Here is a 15,761-nt window from a genome sequence, read left to right as displayed (position 1 = left end):
CAGCAGTGACTCTGGTGACAAGGACACAGTGCCAGCAGTGCCAGCGGTGCCAGCAGTGCCAGCAGTGACTCTGGTGACAAGGACACGGTGCCAGCGGTGCCAGCGGTGCCAGCAGTGACCCTGGTGACAAGGACACAGTGCCAGCAGTGCCAGCGGTGCCAGCAGTGCCAGCAGTGACTCTGGTGACAAGGACACGGTGCCAGCGGTGCCAGCGAGCCTGGAGCATCCCTCAGGACACATTTAATCAAACCTGCCCAGAGCTCTGGTAAATGATGACACAGCCTCCATCAATGGCTATCTCTCCTCAACATCAGACTGCCTTTATTAAGGTTTGCCTCAAGAAAAAGGCAGAGTCCCCATCAACACAAACAATACTGTGTTCTTCCCTCTGGGCTGAGAATCTGATCAGTCTGTGCAGGTATTAAAAACAGAATGAGCTTTATTTCCATTCAGGATGTGGCAGCAGAGGCTGCAGCAGGGCTGGCTCTGCTCTGAGGTGCAGGTGGGTGGCTCATGAACCTTTACAAGGTACCCAGGTGTGCTGAGAAATGCCATCCTGTCACTGCCCAGCTTCCCAATGCCCTCTGGAAACACTTCTTACAGTAAAGACAACTCCAATAAAAAAACCCAAAAAAACAAATTAAAACAAAACAAAAAAACCAAAACTAAAAGGGAAGGAAGAATTTAACACACTGTGTCCATTGGGAGGCCAGCCCTGGGTGAAATGTGAGCCAGCAGCCCCCGGTAAAGCTGGCACTGATGTGTTTTAGCTCCTTAGATAACAGATTTATTTAAAATATTTACCTTGAGCTTGTTGCACTGTGTGGAACACAGATCCAGCCCAATCTGGGCTGTGCCTGGTCCCTGTCACAGCACTCAGATTTGTGCTGCCAGCCCAAAGCAGGATTTATGAGGAGAATGTAACAAAAATCACCAAGAAATGCTCTATCTTCCTTTCTTTCCTTTGCCAAGGAATTTAAGTCCAAATGTATGAGGCAGTTCTAATAATAACAGCTGAATATAGCTAGAAATGGCATTTTGCAGTGTGCCTAAGTGCACTTATTGAGAAAGACTAAAAGAAAATTAACTGGAAGATTTCATTTGGTCAACTACAGCGTTCTATTTCAAGCACTATATTAGATACATCTTTTATTCTGCTGAGAAGGTCCCTCATGCCAATTCTCTACCAAATTATCATTAGCAGCATTATTTGTGTTTTCATCTAGTCCAGCAATTGGGAGAATCAACATTAGCACTGAGACAATTGCTGCTTTAAGTGACTTTGGCAAGACTGAAACTCAGCATCATGGTTTTTGTATTATAATGAATACTGAGAAATTGCAGTGTGGGGGAAAAAAAAGTCTTGAAGTGATTTGTGAATTGGAGAATGCCCTTGAAGTGAGGTGTTTAAGGAGCTGTTCAGTTTCTGTGCAGGGCACCAAACCCCTGCCACACAAACGTGGCACGTTCCTGAAAGGGAAGGTAACTGTGATGTGTCAGGACCTTGACAAGACTTCCTTTTCCTAATTTACTGGGGAAAGGTAGAACTGCATGTCTGGGAGAGGAGGCCAAAGAAATCCCACCAGCCATGGATGTGTCAGTGAGAGCACCCACAGCACGCTGGGAATGGCACAGACCTCGGGTTCTGAGTGCCAGGAAATGAGCACTGGGCTCCTTGGTGGCATTTAAGGCATGCACAAGTGTTACCCAGCCAAACACGGAGGGGAGCAATGGAAATGCACAGGAAACCCAGGGGACTGTGGCACTCCTGTCCCCATGGGGAACAGAAAAGCTCAGCCACAGAGGGGCAGGCTACAGGAGCATCTGTCAGCCCTGGAGCACAGGGCACCCTCCTGTTCCAGGGCAGAAAAGCTCAGACACAGAGGGGCAGGCTACAGGAGCATTTATCAGCCCTGGAGCACAGGGCACCCTCCTGTTCCAGGGCCGGGAGCCCCCAGGGCAGGGAGCATAGCTAGGAATCCCTTCAGCCCAGGGGATCCCACCTGCTCCTCTGTCCCTGCAGCTCCTGCTCCCACCTGCCTGTCCCTGTCTCTGTCCCCAGGTACCTTCTGCAGGAGCTCCATTCCTGCCTGTCCCATCCCTGTCCCTGTCTCACCCCAGTCTCCTCCCATCCCCTCCCTGTCCCCAGTACCTTCTGCAGCAGCTCAATCTCCTGTCTATCCCTCTCCCATCCCCATCCCATCCCATCCCCATCCCTGTCCCCAGTACCTTCTGCAGCAGCTTGACCTCCTGCCTCTCCCTGTCCCATCCCCATCCCATTCCATCCCTGTCCCCATCCCCTCCTGTCCCATCCCATCCCACCCCTGTCCCATCCCATCCCTGTCCCCATCCCCTCCTGTCCCATCCCAGTACCTTCTGCAGCAGCTCGATCTCCTGCCTGTCCCATCCCATCCCTGTCCCATCCCATCCCTGTCCCATCCCATCCCTGTCCCATCCCATCCCTGTCCCCATCCCATCCCTGTCCCATCCCAGTACCTTCTGCAGCAGCTCGATCTCCTGCTGTTTGGCGTTGAGGACAGCCAGTGCTTGCTCATGCTCCAGCTCCAGCTGTTGCCGCCGCTCCGCAGCCTCTCGCATGTGCTGGGAGGAGGAGGAGGAGGGGACAGCCTTCAGGGACAGCCCTCGGGGACAGCCCTCGGGGACAGCCTTGAGGGACAGCCCTCATTGACAGCCTTCAGGGACAGCCCCAGCCGCCTGCCAGGCCAGGGATGCCCTGCTGCCCACACACCTGCCTGGCACCTGAGAGGCAGCAGGAAACCAGGGAGGCTGGGGTTTGGTCAGGGCTTCAGCCAAAGGGAGCTCAGGCACCTGGACATCAGCCCTGCCAGGACCCACGGTCTGACACTGACAGGACCCAAATCCACGACACTGCCATGCTCTGACACTGCCATCTCTATTCCTTCATCAGACTCTACATTTAAAAATCTCTCTGCTAAGCATCCGCATCTGTGAGACTTTCTTGTCAAGCGTTCATCCCTCCCAACACCACACAGAGCTCCCAGAAGCTGTGAGGGGTGCTGGATGCTAACAAATCACAGCAATGTGAGCAAGGCTCCTGGAGGAGCACAGACTGCAGTGTCAGGACATCCTCTGCAGATAGAAATCTTTTCATTACAGGTTAATATTGCTCCCCAGCATCCCTGTAGCTTTCAAACACCCTCATATTAAATGGGAGTTAAGAGAGATCTCTTTCTAGATTCTGATCTCTTCCCTGGTGAACCTGGTATTAAAGATTTTTATTTTCCAAATTACATGCTATTGCCACAATAGTGTCTGAGCAGAGGCACAATGCCTTATCTGCAGCACTGAGTTATTGCACACAAACCTGGGAGACATCAGCACTTGGGAAAACAAATGCATGGAGAAAATGGGCAAGAACAGCCCAGAATATCTCTTATTGTCTACAGGAGAGAGTTTTATCAAGCTACAACTCACTTTAAAAGTTTTTTGACAAATCACACAAAGCAAAAGCACATTGACAGTATTTATGTCTGTATAGTATATATTCTATATTGACAGTAGTTCTATCCAGTCACCATAAGCACACACACCTTTGGTTAAACAATGCTTGCTTATTTCAAATACAATACCTGCTTGTGAGCCTTAAACACAATGCACAGAGCTCCATTATTAAGCTTCAAACTTCCTAATATCTCGCTAGATAAACTTTTCTGTAGTTTAGGGAGTTATTCTAGCCAAGTGTTAATACACAGACCATTGTTCTATTTGTCCTTGCTTTTCTACTTTTTAAATAAATTTTCCGCTGACCTATCCCATGGCTGCTGCTTAGCTCCAATCCCAGTTCTGCTGTCTCTGAAGCCTTTTGCAGCTTTCCCAAACCCTCTGATTTAGTGGATTCCCACACAGGAATTTTGTTTGAGACCCTCCCAGCGCCTGGGGCTCCCATTGGCACCCTGCCCCAAACTGAGAGGGGTTTCAGTGCTGGGTGGGCAGGGCTGAGCACCAGGCACCGTGGGCAGCAGGGGAGGATGCACCGATGGCATTGGGATCCATACCCACCTTCAGGACCTGCTCTAGGTTCTCCAGCTTGGCTTGGAGCTGGTGTTTTCCCCCCACAGCCAAATCTCGTCCTCTGGTCACTCTGAGCAGGGCTTCCCGAAGGCGGGCATAGTCTGATTGTACCTGGGAAATAAAACAGGGTTAATTACTGCCAGGCTGCAGGGAATTACTGCCAGAACAAAAAGGGTCATTGCCAAAACAAACAGGGTCATTGCCAGACTGCAGGGAATTATTGCCAAAAAAACCAGGGTTATTGCCAGACTGCAGGGAATTATTGCCAAAACAAACAGGGTCATTGCCAAACTGCAGTGAGATATTGCCAAAAAAACCAGGGTTATTGCCAGACTGCAGGGAATTATTGCCAGAACAAAAAGGGTCATTGCCAAACTGCAGGGACACACCTGGCACACCTGGGCACAGCTGTGCGTTACCTGGCTGTGCTGCATTGCTCGGGGGCACACCTGGCACACCTGGGCACAGCTGTGCGTTACCTGGCCGTGCTGCAGCGCCCAGGGGCACACAGGGGCACACCTGGCACAGCTGTGCATTACCTGGCCGTGCTGCAGTGCCCAGGGGCACACCTGGCACACCTGGGCACAGCTGTGCGTTACCTGGCTGTGCTGCATTGCTCGGGGGCACACAGGGGCACACCTGGGCACAGCTGTGCGTTACCTGGCCGTGCTGCATTGCTCGGGGGCACACAGGGGCACAGCTGTGCATTACCTGGCTGTGCTGCATTGCTCGGGGGCACACAGGGGCACACCTGGGCACAGCTGTGCGTTACCTGGCCGTGCTGCAGCGCCCAGGGGCACACAGGGGCACACCTGGGCACAGCTGTGCGTTACCTGGCCGTGCTGCAGCGCTCGGGGGCACACCTGGCACACCTGGGCACAGCTGTGCGTTACCTGGCCATGCTGCATTGCTCGGGGGCACACCTGGCACACCTGGGCACAGCTGTGCGTTACCTGGCCATGCTGCATTGCTCGGGGGCACACAGGGGCACAGCTGTGCATTACCTGGCCGTGCTGCAGCGCTCGGGGGCACACCTGGCACACCTGGGCACAGCTGTGCGTTACCTGGCCGTGCTGCATTGCTCGGGGGCACACAGGGGCACAGCTGTGCATTACCTGGCCGTGCTGCAGCGCCCAGGGGCACACCTGGCACACCTGGGCACAGCTGTGCGTTACCTGGCCGTGCTGCATTGCTCGGGGGCACACAGGGGCACACCTGGGCACAGCTGTGCATTACCTGGCCGTGCTGCATTGCTCGGGGACACACAGGGGCACACCTGGGCACAGCTGTGCGTTACCTGGCCGTGCTGCAGCGCTCGGGGGCACACCTGGCACACCTGGGCACAGCTGTGCATTACCTGGCCGTGCTGCATTGCTCAGGGGCACACCTGGCACACCTGGGCACAGCTGTGTGTTACCTGGCCATGCTGCATTGCTCGGGGGCACACCTGGCACAGCTGTGCGTTACCTGGCCGTGCTGCAGCGCTCGGGGGCACACGCTGGCATGCTGCAGCCTCAGGCAGTTCTCCTCCCGCCCAGCATCCTTCAGCTCCTGCTCCTGGAACAGAAACAAAGCGTGTCACACCCTCAGCTCCGTGTCACACCCTCGTGTCACACCCTCAGTCCGTGTCACAGCCCCAGGATTTCCACTGAAACCCCTGCAGTAAGGAGAGGATGCATTTGTGTACCCTCAGTGTGTTTAGAAGTGACAGATAAATGTCAGCTTGAAATATTTATATTGCTTGCTCAGAAAAAAAAAACCATTACAGGACAAAGAATGAGTGACTCAAAGGCTCTGGAGCAATAACAGGTGGCAAAAGCCAGAAACTGAGCCAAAGTGTTTAAATTCCAGCCAAGTTCCCTCCCTGGGCCGTGCCTTCTGGAGGTGATCCAGGTCACAATCACTGTCAGGGCAGGAATTCCACGGTGTGGGCGCCAGGGTGTTCCCCGAGGGGTGTGAGGGCAGCAGGGAGCCCTGCAGGGGCTGGGGATGGGCCCTGAGCACCTGCCTGGAGGGGCTGGGGTCAGCCCTGGGCACCTGCCTGGAGGGGCTGGGGTCAGCCCTGGGCACCTGCCTGGAGGGGCTGGGGTCAGCCCTGAGCCCTGCAGGGGCTGGGGTCAGCCCTGGGCACCTGCGCCCAAGGAGCGGGAACGCACAGCCTGCCCAGGGGAGCCCCGAGGAACAGCTCCTGACTGCAGGCTGTGAAACGGCCCTGAAACACCTGTGAAACACCCCCTGATTTCAGGCTGTGAAACTGCCCTGAAACACCTGTATTACAGCGACCTGCATGGGTCGCTGCTGGTGAGAGAGAGACGGTGAATCTTGTTTCTTGATCAGAAGGCTTGATTTATTAATATATGATATAATACATTATAGTTATACTAAAAAGAATATAGAGAGAGGTTTGCAGAGCTGCTAGCTAAGCTAAGAAGAGATAGAAAAGAACCCACAACAAAGTTGTGGCCAAGGACTCAGTCCCCTGGCTTGAACTGATGATTGGCTCTTAATTATAAACATAGAAAATGAGCCAATCAAGGTGAATCCTATTGCATTCCACAGCAGCTGATAATAATTGTTTACCTTCTCTTCGGGGGCCTCTGGCCTTCCGAAGACACAGAAATCTGAAAGAAAGGATTTCTGTGAAGAAATGTCTGCGACACACCTGTGAAACACCCCCTGACTTCAGGCTGTGAAACAGCCCCTGTGAAACACCCAGTGAAACACCCCCAGATTTCAGGCTGTGAAACAGCCCCTGTGAAACACACCCTTATTTCAGGCTGTGAAACAGCCCCTGAAACACCCTGTGAAACACCCCCTGACTTCAGGCTGTGAAACACCCCCTGACTTCAGGCTGTGAAACTGCCCTGCATTTTGCCAAGGATGCTTTCCCACCACCACAGTTGGTGACTTTCTGCCCAACCCAGTGACTCCTCCCTGACCAGTATCTGCCTCAATGCCTCCCAGATCAGTTCAATATAAACCTTCAATGAAAAAAGCCAGAAGTTAATCCCAGCAGCCCCAGAGCTACACTGCCCTCAACAAGCAGTTTGCACGTGAAACAGAGATGTGAAATCATGCCATGTCCTGTGAGAGGCTGTTTGCTGCCCAGCAGGTGTTTGTGTTCGTCTGTGTTTGGGGTTAGGATGGGCACAGAGATCAGGACCCGCTGATGGCTGAGCTGTTAGTGAGCAGTGCTTTCTCCAAACCAAGGAATTCCCACTTTCCCAAGCTCTGCCAGCGAGGAGGGGCCCAGGAATGGCCGTGCCAGACCCAGGGTGGGCACAGGGATATTCCACGGCACAGAACATCACTGGCAGTGGGAGCTGTGGGAGCTGGAAAAGCTCTGAAAGCCCCAGCACGTTCCCAGGGGGACAGAGGGCTCCTGGCAGCCCCATATCTCCCTGCTCCCTCCTGGAGATTGAATGAATAAATAAAGCATTTCCCCATTCCCTGTGCCCGGCAGCAGCACCGAGCTCACCACAGCAGGGCAGCACAGTGCTGGCTTTGGGGGTTTTGGGGCTGGTTTGGGGGGCTGGTTTTTGGGGTTTTCGGGGGTTTTGGGGCTGGTTTTTGGGGTGCCAGAGCCTGCACAGATTTAAGGGCTCACACACCAGCACATATTTCAGAGAGCATGAGACAATTCACAAAGAAACAGCTATGGAAAATTAAACATGAGAGACATCAAAAATAAACTGTGCTACCTCATGTATAAGCTGCATCTCTCAAAGTGCAGAAATGAAGGCACAAATGTGCGCTCACAACAGAACAAAAGTGAAAATCCTGCTCTGGATGTGAGGGCTGACTGCAGAATTCCCAGCAGGAGGATGGCTGTGGTGCATTTAATGCAATCTGACACCCCAGTCTGGGTAAGGAGGCTCTGCCCTGCCTGCAGAAAGGCACCTGCTGCCCTGTGCGCTGCCTTGCTCAGCCACCAATTATTTTTGTTTCTAAAAACCCTTGTAGCCTGTTCATTTATCCGCAGCTCCCTTCCCTGGGATCGCTGCTGCCAGAGCCTGGGGGCTGCGCCGAGCTCTGATCCCCTGGGACGGCCCTGGTCAGGGTGATGCAGGACAGAACCCAGCCAAGGGAAACCTGCAGGGACCCGAGGGGACAATGAGGAACCCTCTGATCTTCCCCCATATTCTGGCCCTGCAAATGACTCGCTCCAAAGGTCGGGCTCAGCACCTCCAGCTCATCCTCTGCCTCTGCCAGGGGCTGGGTTGGAAAGGCAAAGCTGAGTCAGGCTCAGCGGCACAACTGCAGCCACGGTCCCACAGCTGCACAGAAACTGCTTCAACCCAGCTGGGCTGGGGCACCGCCTGCACTGAAACCCTGCTTTTAACCCTTTCTGAGCCCAGCCGTGCAGGGATGGATGCAGGCTCTGCGCAGTGCAATAAATGCAGCGTGCCCTGCACAGCTGCGCCCACGGGGCACTGGGCAGGGAGGAACCTTGGGGCAGGCAGGGAGCAAAGGCAGAAAAGGAGGAAAAAGGAGAGAAAAAAGGGGAAAAAACAGAGAAAAAAAAATAAGAAAAAGCAGAGGAAAAAAACGGGGGGAAGCAAAGAAAAAAAAAAGGAGAAAGAAGAGAAAAAAAGGAGAAAAAGCGGAGAAAAAAAAGGAGAAAAAGCAGAGAAAAAAAGGAGAAAAAGCAGAGAAACAAAGGAGAAAAAGCAGAGAAAAAAGGAGAAAAAGCAGAGCTGCTGCTGCTGCCCAGGCTGTGCCACACTCCTGTCCGTCTGTCTGTCTGTCCCCTCCTGTCTGTCTGTCTGTCCCTGCCCAGCTGTGCCACCCCCTGTCCATCTGTCTGTCCGTCTGTCTGTCCCCTCCTGTCCCAGCCAGGGGACAGAGCTGCACAGCCCTGCCTGCCACAGCTCCCACAGGCAGCAAAGTTCACTCACAATAAATGACATTTCATGGAAAGCCATTGCATACAATGAGAAATAAACAAAATAGCCTTACTGTTTTTAGGTGTTTTACTATTTCCATTTGATGCTTCCTCTCAACTGCCATGGTGAAGCACATGTTAGCAAGCAGCACAGGAAAGCAGCTGGACATTTTCTGAGGTTAAAAACTAATGAATTCCTGCAGAGAAACTAACAACGTGAGTGTTTCCACTCCCACCCTGAAGGTAAAGGAAAGCTACACAGGAACCCTTGCATTTCAAATGAAATCACTCCCCAATTGGATTTGCTCCGTTGTAAAAATAGGAACTTTTCCGTGCAAATGATACTGTTCTAACAAAGGAAAACAAATGCAGCTTTACCCCTCTAATCAGCAGGCTGCATTTAGCACCAGAAACACCACACGAAAATAGCACTTCTTAAAAAGCACTGCTAAAAAAGGGATCAGGAACTGAGCAGCGCCCTGGCCTTGGGAAGCACCAGGGTCCTGCAGGAATCCTGGGGGGAAACACAGCAATTCCTCCCTGCTGCATTTTTATTCCAAAAGAACCCTGCAGTGACCAGCCCCGCACACCAGCCCGTTCCATTGTGAAAAATGTGAAAACACAACAATTCCTCCCTGCTGCATTTTTATTCCAAAAAAAACCTGCAGGTGACCTGCCTTGCATTTTTATTCCAAAAAAAACCTGCAGGTGACCTGCCTTGCACACCAGCCCATTCCATTGTGAAAAATGCGTATTTCATGACTGGCTTTTTGCAAATATTAAAATGAATATTATATGTTAGAAAGTTATGCTGTATTAATTCTCTTAAATAGTGTGTTAAATATAGTTTTAGATCATAACATAATGTTAAAATAGAAACTATGCTATGCAGGATACTTTTTCTAAAGAAAGGACTCGCAGTGAGGCAGCAGCCACAGGACACCTGAATCTTTCAGAGAAAGAGAATTTATTGCTCTTTTATCAGAAGTAATGAACTTCATCCCACCTGGCTCAGCCCTGAGACACAGTCAGCATTCAGAGGAAGAAGCTGACACTGCCCAGACAGAATCCTGTGTTTGGATGGAATTTGTGCATCATGGATGAGGTGTATGAATATGCAACAGGCTGTTGCTTTTAAGGGTTAATCCTCGGTTAACGTGGGTCCTTTTTGGGCTTATTTTGCCCAGAAAGAGGCTGGGTCTGTTCTGCTGATGCCTGCAATGCAATGAGCCAGGCTGGCTCCCACAAACGCCCCTGCAAAGCCGCGCACAAAGAGCAGCAAACGGGATCAGCTGTCGCCACGGGAGCACCGTGCCCCAGCAGGTGAAAAATCCACCCGTGGCGCTGGAAAAGGATGGAATGCACCCAACCCGAGCACAACATCAGCCACGGCTCAACAAGCTCTGGGCAGATCCTTCAGTGAGAAATGCAGAGATGCAAATGCTAAAAACCCTCCTGTGAACTCTGGCACATCGGTAATTCCTCAGCTGTCTCAGAGTAATTTTATCAGGCAGAAATTTATATCAATATGTTGCATAAGTTTGGAAATCTCTACGAAAAGTTAAGCCTAATTTTTAGAAGTTACGAGTGACCTGAAAACAGAAGATAATTTTTCATTTCAAGACAGACACGAGAAAAATATGCTGAATAATTTTAAGGATTAGGTGCCAGAAGCATCATTCAAAAACAGCTCTTCATGCTCCAAAAACTCTGTTTTCAGAACAGATAACATTACAGCCTTCAAGTCAGACTGCACAACCCATTTTTCACCTTGTGCTGAGCCAAGGGGGTACACAGAAACACTGAAGAAATTTATGAGAAAAGCACAGTATTCTGGACTCTGCAAAACACCAAGCACAAAGAATCCCTTATATTCCCTATTCCAAATTCTGCTCATCAGAACTGAACAAAACCCACTGTGCTTGACTGAAATGAAGCTCAGGTGTCACCTTTGCACAGCAACCCCCAGAGCCATCCCAGACAAGCCAGCACCACCTCTGGCTCTCCCAGCCACCAGGTAACCCCAAACCCACGGTGGAAAATCTGTCCACGAAGAAAGAATGGATCCCTCGCAAGGTAATTGTAATTCTCTGTGCAAAGCAAAACCTTGGGGAAGGTTTTAAACTACACAAAAAACTTCCAGCACTTCAGACACTCGAGTCCAGATACTGCCAACTGTATTTCTACTTATTATGAATTCCATTAACATAGATTTGAACTATTCAACTATTCCTATTGAACTAACTTTCCATTGTGCTTATGTTTTCTCATGATATATTTATTTATTCCAAGGAATGCTGAGAGATCTTCAGTCCTCAAGCAAACTAATTAGTTTTAATAAAGCCAGAAGAAATTAGTGTGGGTTAAAAATTAACAGATAACAAGTTTAAGAGATGCTTCTGGTTCTCAGTGAGCTGAGACAGAAGGTTAATCAAAGGGATTATCAGTTTATCTCCCATTATGAACAAAGATTTTGCAATTAGGCAACATCTACGTGAAGAAATCCCTGAGTTATGTGTTCATAGGACGGCTACCAGAGGAGCTCAGGAAAAACAACCTGGCAATGGCTCTGTGTGCATCTGCAGGGTCTGGGAGTGGAGGATGGCAAGGAAATTACTGCACACCCTTCTCCTCTGGAGAACGAGATGCAATCTCCCAGCCCGACACCGAAATGGAGCCGCGCTCCCCAAATCTCCCCCATCAGCAAAAGGAGGCACGGGAAGGAAATTAGAGATGGCCCCAGATGGCCGCACATTTATGAACTTTTCTAGAACACAAATTTCTCCTCACTGGTTCTCTTCTCCAGCCATCAGCTGAAGAACGACCCCTGCCTGCAGAGGAGGCTCCAGCAGAGCCCTGCTCCAGTGACAAATGTGCCATGAAATGGGGAAAACAGCCCAGGAAAGGCTGGGATTGCTCCTGAATATCCCATATTCGGCGCCAGGGGTGCTGCTCCAAGCGTTCTGATGTGAATGTGCAAAATCTCCTGCAAACGTGCAAAACCCGCTGCAAGTGTGCCAAACCTGCTGCAAGTGTGCCAAACCTGCAGTAAATGTGCAAAATCCCTCTGTAAATGTGCAAAAACCCTTTGCTCCAAGCGTGCAAAACCTGCTGCAAATATCTCAAACCTGCTGCAAGTGTGCCAAACCTGCTGTAAGTGTGCAAAATCTGATGTAAATGCGCAACACCCTCTGTAAATGTGCCAGATCTGCTGCAAGTGCGCCAAACCTGCTGCAGATGTGCCAAACCTGCTGCAAGTGTGCAAAACCCTCTGTAAATGCACCAAACCTGCTGCAAGTCTGCAAAAAAACCTGCTGTAAATGAGCAAAAGCTGCTGCAAGTGTGCCAACCCTGCCGCAGATGTGCCAAACCTGCTGCAAGTGTGCAAAACCTGCTGTAAATGAGCAAAAGCTGCTGCAAGTGTGCCAACCCTGCCGCAGATGTGCCAACCCTGCTGGCAGCTGCCCTTGGAGCGCCGAGCACGGCCAGCAGCAATCGTGCAGTGAAACACGTCACAGCAAAACCCAAACCCTGTCTGTGCCTCCCCGGGGTGCTCTGGGAGCCCCCAGCCCTGAATCTCCTCCAGCACAGCAGCATGGGCAGGGTTTGATTCCCTCCCAGAGCTGGGCATCCCTCATTAGCCATCCTCTCCCTCCATCAGGGCCGCGCTGGTGTTCTATTTTCCGAGCTCCCAGCAAATTAACACAAATTGAATTCCACAGAAAAGTTGTCGCAGGCTCTCTCCCCTGCGCCTGATTTAATCCCATTTTCTTCTCCCTCAATTTGCGCCACGTTTAATGGTGGAAATGATTCCTAAGACTGATTTCTGATGATAATGCTTATCACAGCTCAGAGGATTATTCTTCCTGTCTATTTTTAGCCAATTCTCAAAGAAAATATTTGCTCTGGAACAACTTGTGAAGGCCAAAAGTGATATTTAAACAAAAGACAGCTTCTTTTCCCTTTTGCCTGCCCCTTAAAGCAGCACACCCAGCCTGTGGCAGGAGACACAAAGGCCTCACTTATTTCCTCCTGCCATAAATAATGCCAGCAAATGGGGGAGAATGGACAGAAGAATGAGAAACAAAACAGTATTATTCATTTAGATGTATAATTATTATAATTAGATGTATATTATTAAATATTATTATATATAATATATAATTTCTAATATTTAAAGGATATATATAATATATAAATTATATATAATTTATAATGATATATAAATAAATATATATGCATTTATATAAGCATATATAAATTAAAATAATACAATATATATTATAATTAGATGTACAATAAATTATTTTCTTTATGGACAAACCTACAAGTAAAGACATTCTTCTACAGTTTTCAACTGCTCTGAAATTCTTTTAAGGAAATAAAATTATCATTTATTGGTGCTGTGCCATGAATATAACCTGTTTTTAACAAAATATTCTCCATATAAAATTATCTCTTTTTAAAGCCCTATGGTTGAAATTGTTTGAAGTCTGATGGGAGATTATCTGCCTAATCCATTTCTGTCACTTGGGCATTCCAGATTTCATGCAGCTGTGCAGTCAGTTCTGCTGACAGACCTGTGGGGCTCCTCACCAAGCAGAACAGGAGTCAGGAGAAAATAAAATATACAGCCTGAGGGTGGTTAAAAAGGGAAAGTGCAGAGCAACGGGGCTGCAGGGCAGAAATGCTGAGTTACAGCTGAGCTACAGCTGAGTCACAGCTCTCACTGCTGCCGCTGCACTGCTGCAGGGTCCCTGCTCCATCCTGCACCTTCTGCTGGGGGGAGCAGCCCAGGGAGCCTTGGGGGCTGCATTTCCTGCAGCCCAGGGAACCTTCTAAGCTGCATTTCCTGCAGAGGGAACCTCCTGAGCGGCACTGCCTGCAGGGGCTGCATTTCCTGCAGAGGGAACTGGTTATCTGCATTTCCTGCAGAGGGCAGGCTGTTATCTGCATTTCCTGCAGAGGGCAGCCTGTTCTGTGCAGAGAGCAGCCTGTTAGCTGCATTTCCTGCAGAGAGAAGCCTGTTCTGTGCATTTCCTGCAGAGGGCAGCCTGTTCTGTGCATTTCCTGCAGAGAGCAGCCTGTTATCTGCATTTCCTGCAGGGGGAAGCCTGTTAGCTGCATTTCCTGCAGAGAGAAGCCTGATCTGTGCATTTCCTGCAGGGGGCAGCCTGTCGTGTGCATTTCCTGCAGCTCAGGTCCTGCTCCATCCCTGCCCAGCTGGAGCTGCCCTGGCTGAGGAGCCTCAGGCCCTGCATGAGAGGATGCTGCACTGCCCAGAGACACAAAACTCCTGCCAGCCCCTCTTGGGCTCGTGCCTGGCTCAGGAGCTCAGTCTGAGCCTTTCCTCCTGCTTCCAGCACAGCTCAGCATGACTCAGTGCTGCTGCTGCTGCCCTGAACGGGCTTGGAGCCCATAATTACCCAAATGAGCTCCTTCCCTTCATTATTTCTCCGTGTGGCTCCCTGTCCCTCGGCCCAGGCTGAGCCCCAGGGGCAGGGCACAGCAGCTGCCCCAAAGTGCCCCAGAAAAGGGATCTGGTGCCTCAGCTCTGCCCTGGAAATCCCATCCTGCTCCCCCACAGCCTGCAAGGAAACCCAAGCCCTCAACACGTTCTGTCTGCCAGATTGTCAAATGGCATCATTTCTTCTTATGTGCAAAATGCGTGCTTGAAGTTGCTCAAATGCCAAAACTTGTCTGATCCTGCTACAGTGTAGTAGAGAATAATTTCTAAATTTAGGAGGTAATTGCTTTGCTGTCCAGTGAAACGTACACTAAAAAAAATGATTTCCTCTAGGCAAGTCCTCATTTCAAACACCAACTCAGACTGCAGCGACACAAGCACTAAAGCCCTGGGAAAGGGAAGCTGTGCAATTCCATTGTTGCTGTTTTCTGTTCCCTGGCTGTTCCACAACACAATCCAAACAACAGCAGCAGTGCTCAGATGTCATCCAGCACACCCTTACAAAGTGCTTGACAAATAAAACCACGCCGTTCTCCTGGGTAATGTTTCCTTTAGCGGAGGATCCCGACTCCCCCAGCTGTGTTTTGTTGGAATTCTGAACAAGAAGCTGACATTTCCAACCCTCTGTGCAGACGAAAGGAAGGACAGGTTCCGGCGTCAGGAGGCACAGCCTGCCTGGCACTGATGCCCTGGAGCAGCTCCTGCCAGCCTGGACCTTGGGGGCACCAGGACTTTGATTCCAGCAATGTCAGAGGAACGAATTCCCAGCCCCTGAAACCTGAAAGAGGCTGGGGAGAAAAGCTATCGCAGACATCTTCTATGAAAAATCCTTTCCTTAGGGTTTTCCCTCCTGAGAAGCTGAGAGGCCTCAGGAACAAAATGCAAACATTGATTATCTGCTGCTGTGGGATGCAACAGGTGCATCTGTGATTGGGCTCATGTGGTTGTTTCTAATTAATGGCCAGTCACAGTCAGCTGGCTCAGACTCTGTCTAAGCCACAAATGTTTTTTATCATTCCTTTCTATTCTTAGCTTAGCTAGCCTTGTGATGAAATTTTTTCTTCTATTATTTTATTATGGTTTTAATGTAATATATATCATAAAATAATAAATCAAGCCTTGTGAAACATGGAGTCAGATCCTCATCCCTCACCCTCAGACCCTGTGAACACGGTCACAAACAGCCAAGCTGACACCAGAGCAGTTTGGTGCCAGCTGCAATGACTCCTGTGACACCCCACAGGTGGGTCTGAGCCCCAGATCCCCAGCCAGGTAATTGGCACCTGCAGGCACTCCCCATGAGCAGCTCTGAGCCTCTCACAGGTCTGACACCCCGTGAGTTGCTGTGGATTAAAC

The 15,761-nt window shown here is 50.3% G+C and overlaps 1 protein-coding gene across 2 annotated transcripts in view; it reads right to left on the bottom strand.

The window, feature by feature from the left end:
• RIMBP2 (RIMS binding protein 2) overlaps positions 1-15,761 on the bottom strand; it is a 56,308-nt gene that overhangs the window by 32,943 nt on the left and 7,604 nt on the right. The window contains exons 1-4 of one of the 2 annotated variants that reach the window (XM_059485148.1): positions 9,013-9,056; positions 5,521-5,610; positions 4,042-4,164; positions 2,497-2,601 (exon numbers count right to left, since the gene is read on the bottom strand). In XM_059485148.1, the coding sequence (XP_059341131.1) occupies positions 2,497-2,601; positions 4,042-4,164; positions 5,521-5,610; positions 9,013-9,039 (345 nt within the window). In that variant the 5' untranslated portion in view covers positions 9,040-9,056. Of the gene's footprint in view, positions 1-2,496; positions 2,602-4,041; positions 4,165-5,520; positions 5,611-9,012; positions 9,057-15,761 lie in introns of those variants that run through there. The other variant, XM_059485149.1, reaches the window with a different exon arrangement.

The sequence above is a fragment of the Ammospiza nelsoni genome, chromosome 18 (assembly GCF_027579445.1).
Source record: "Ammospiza nelsoni isolate bAmmNel1 chromosome 18, bAmmNel1.pri, whole genome shotgun sequence".
NCBI classification, from domain to species: domain Eukaryota; kingdom Metazoa; phylum Chordata; class Aves; order Passeriformes; family Passerellidae; genus Ammospiza; species Ammospiza nelsoni.
This window is presented reverse-complemented; position numbering and strand designations above follow the sequence as displayed.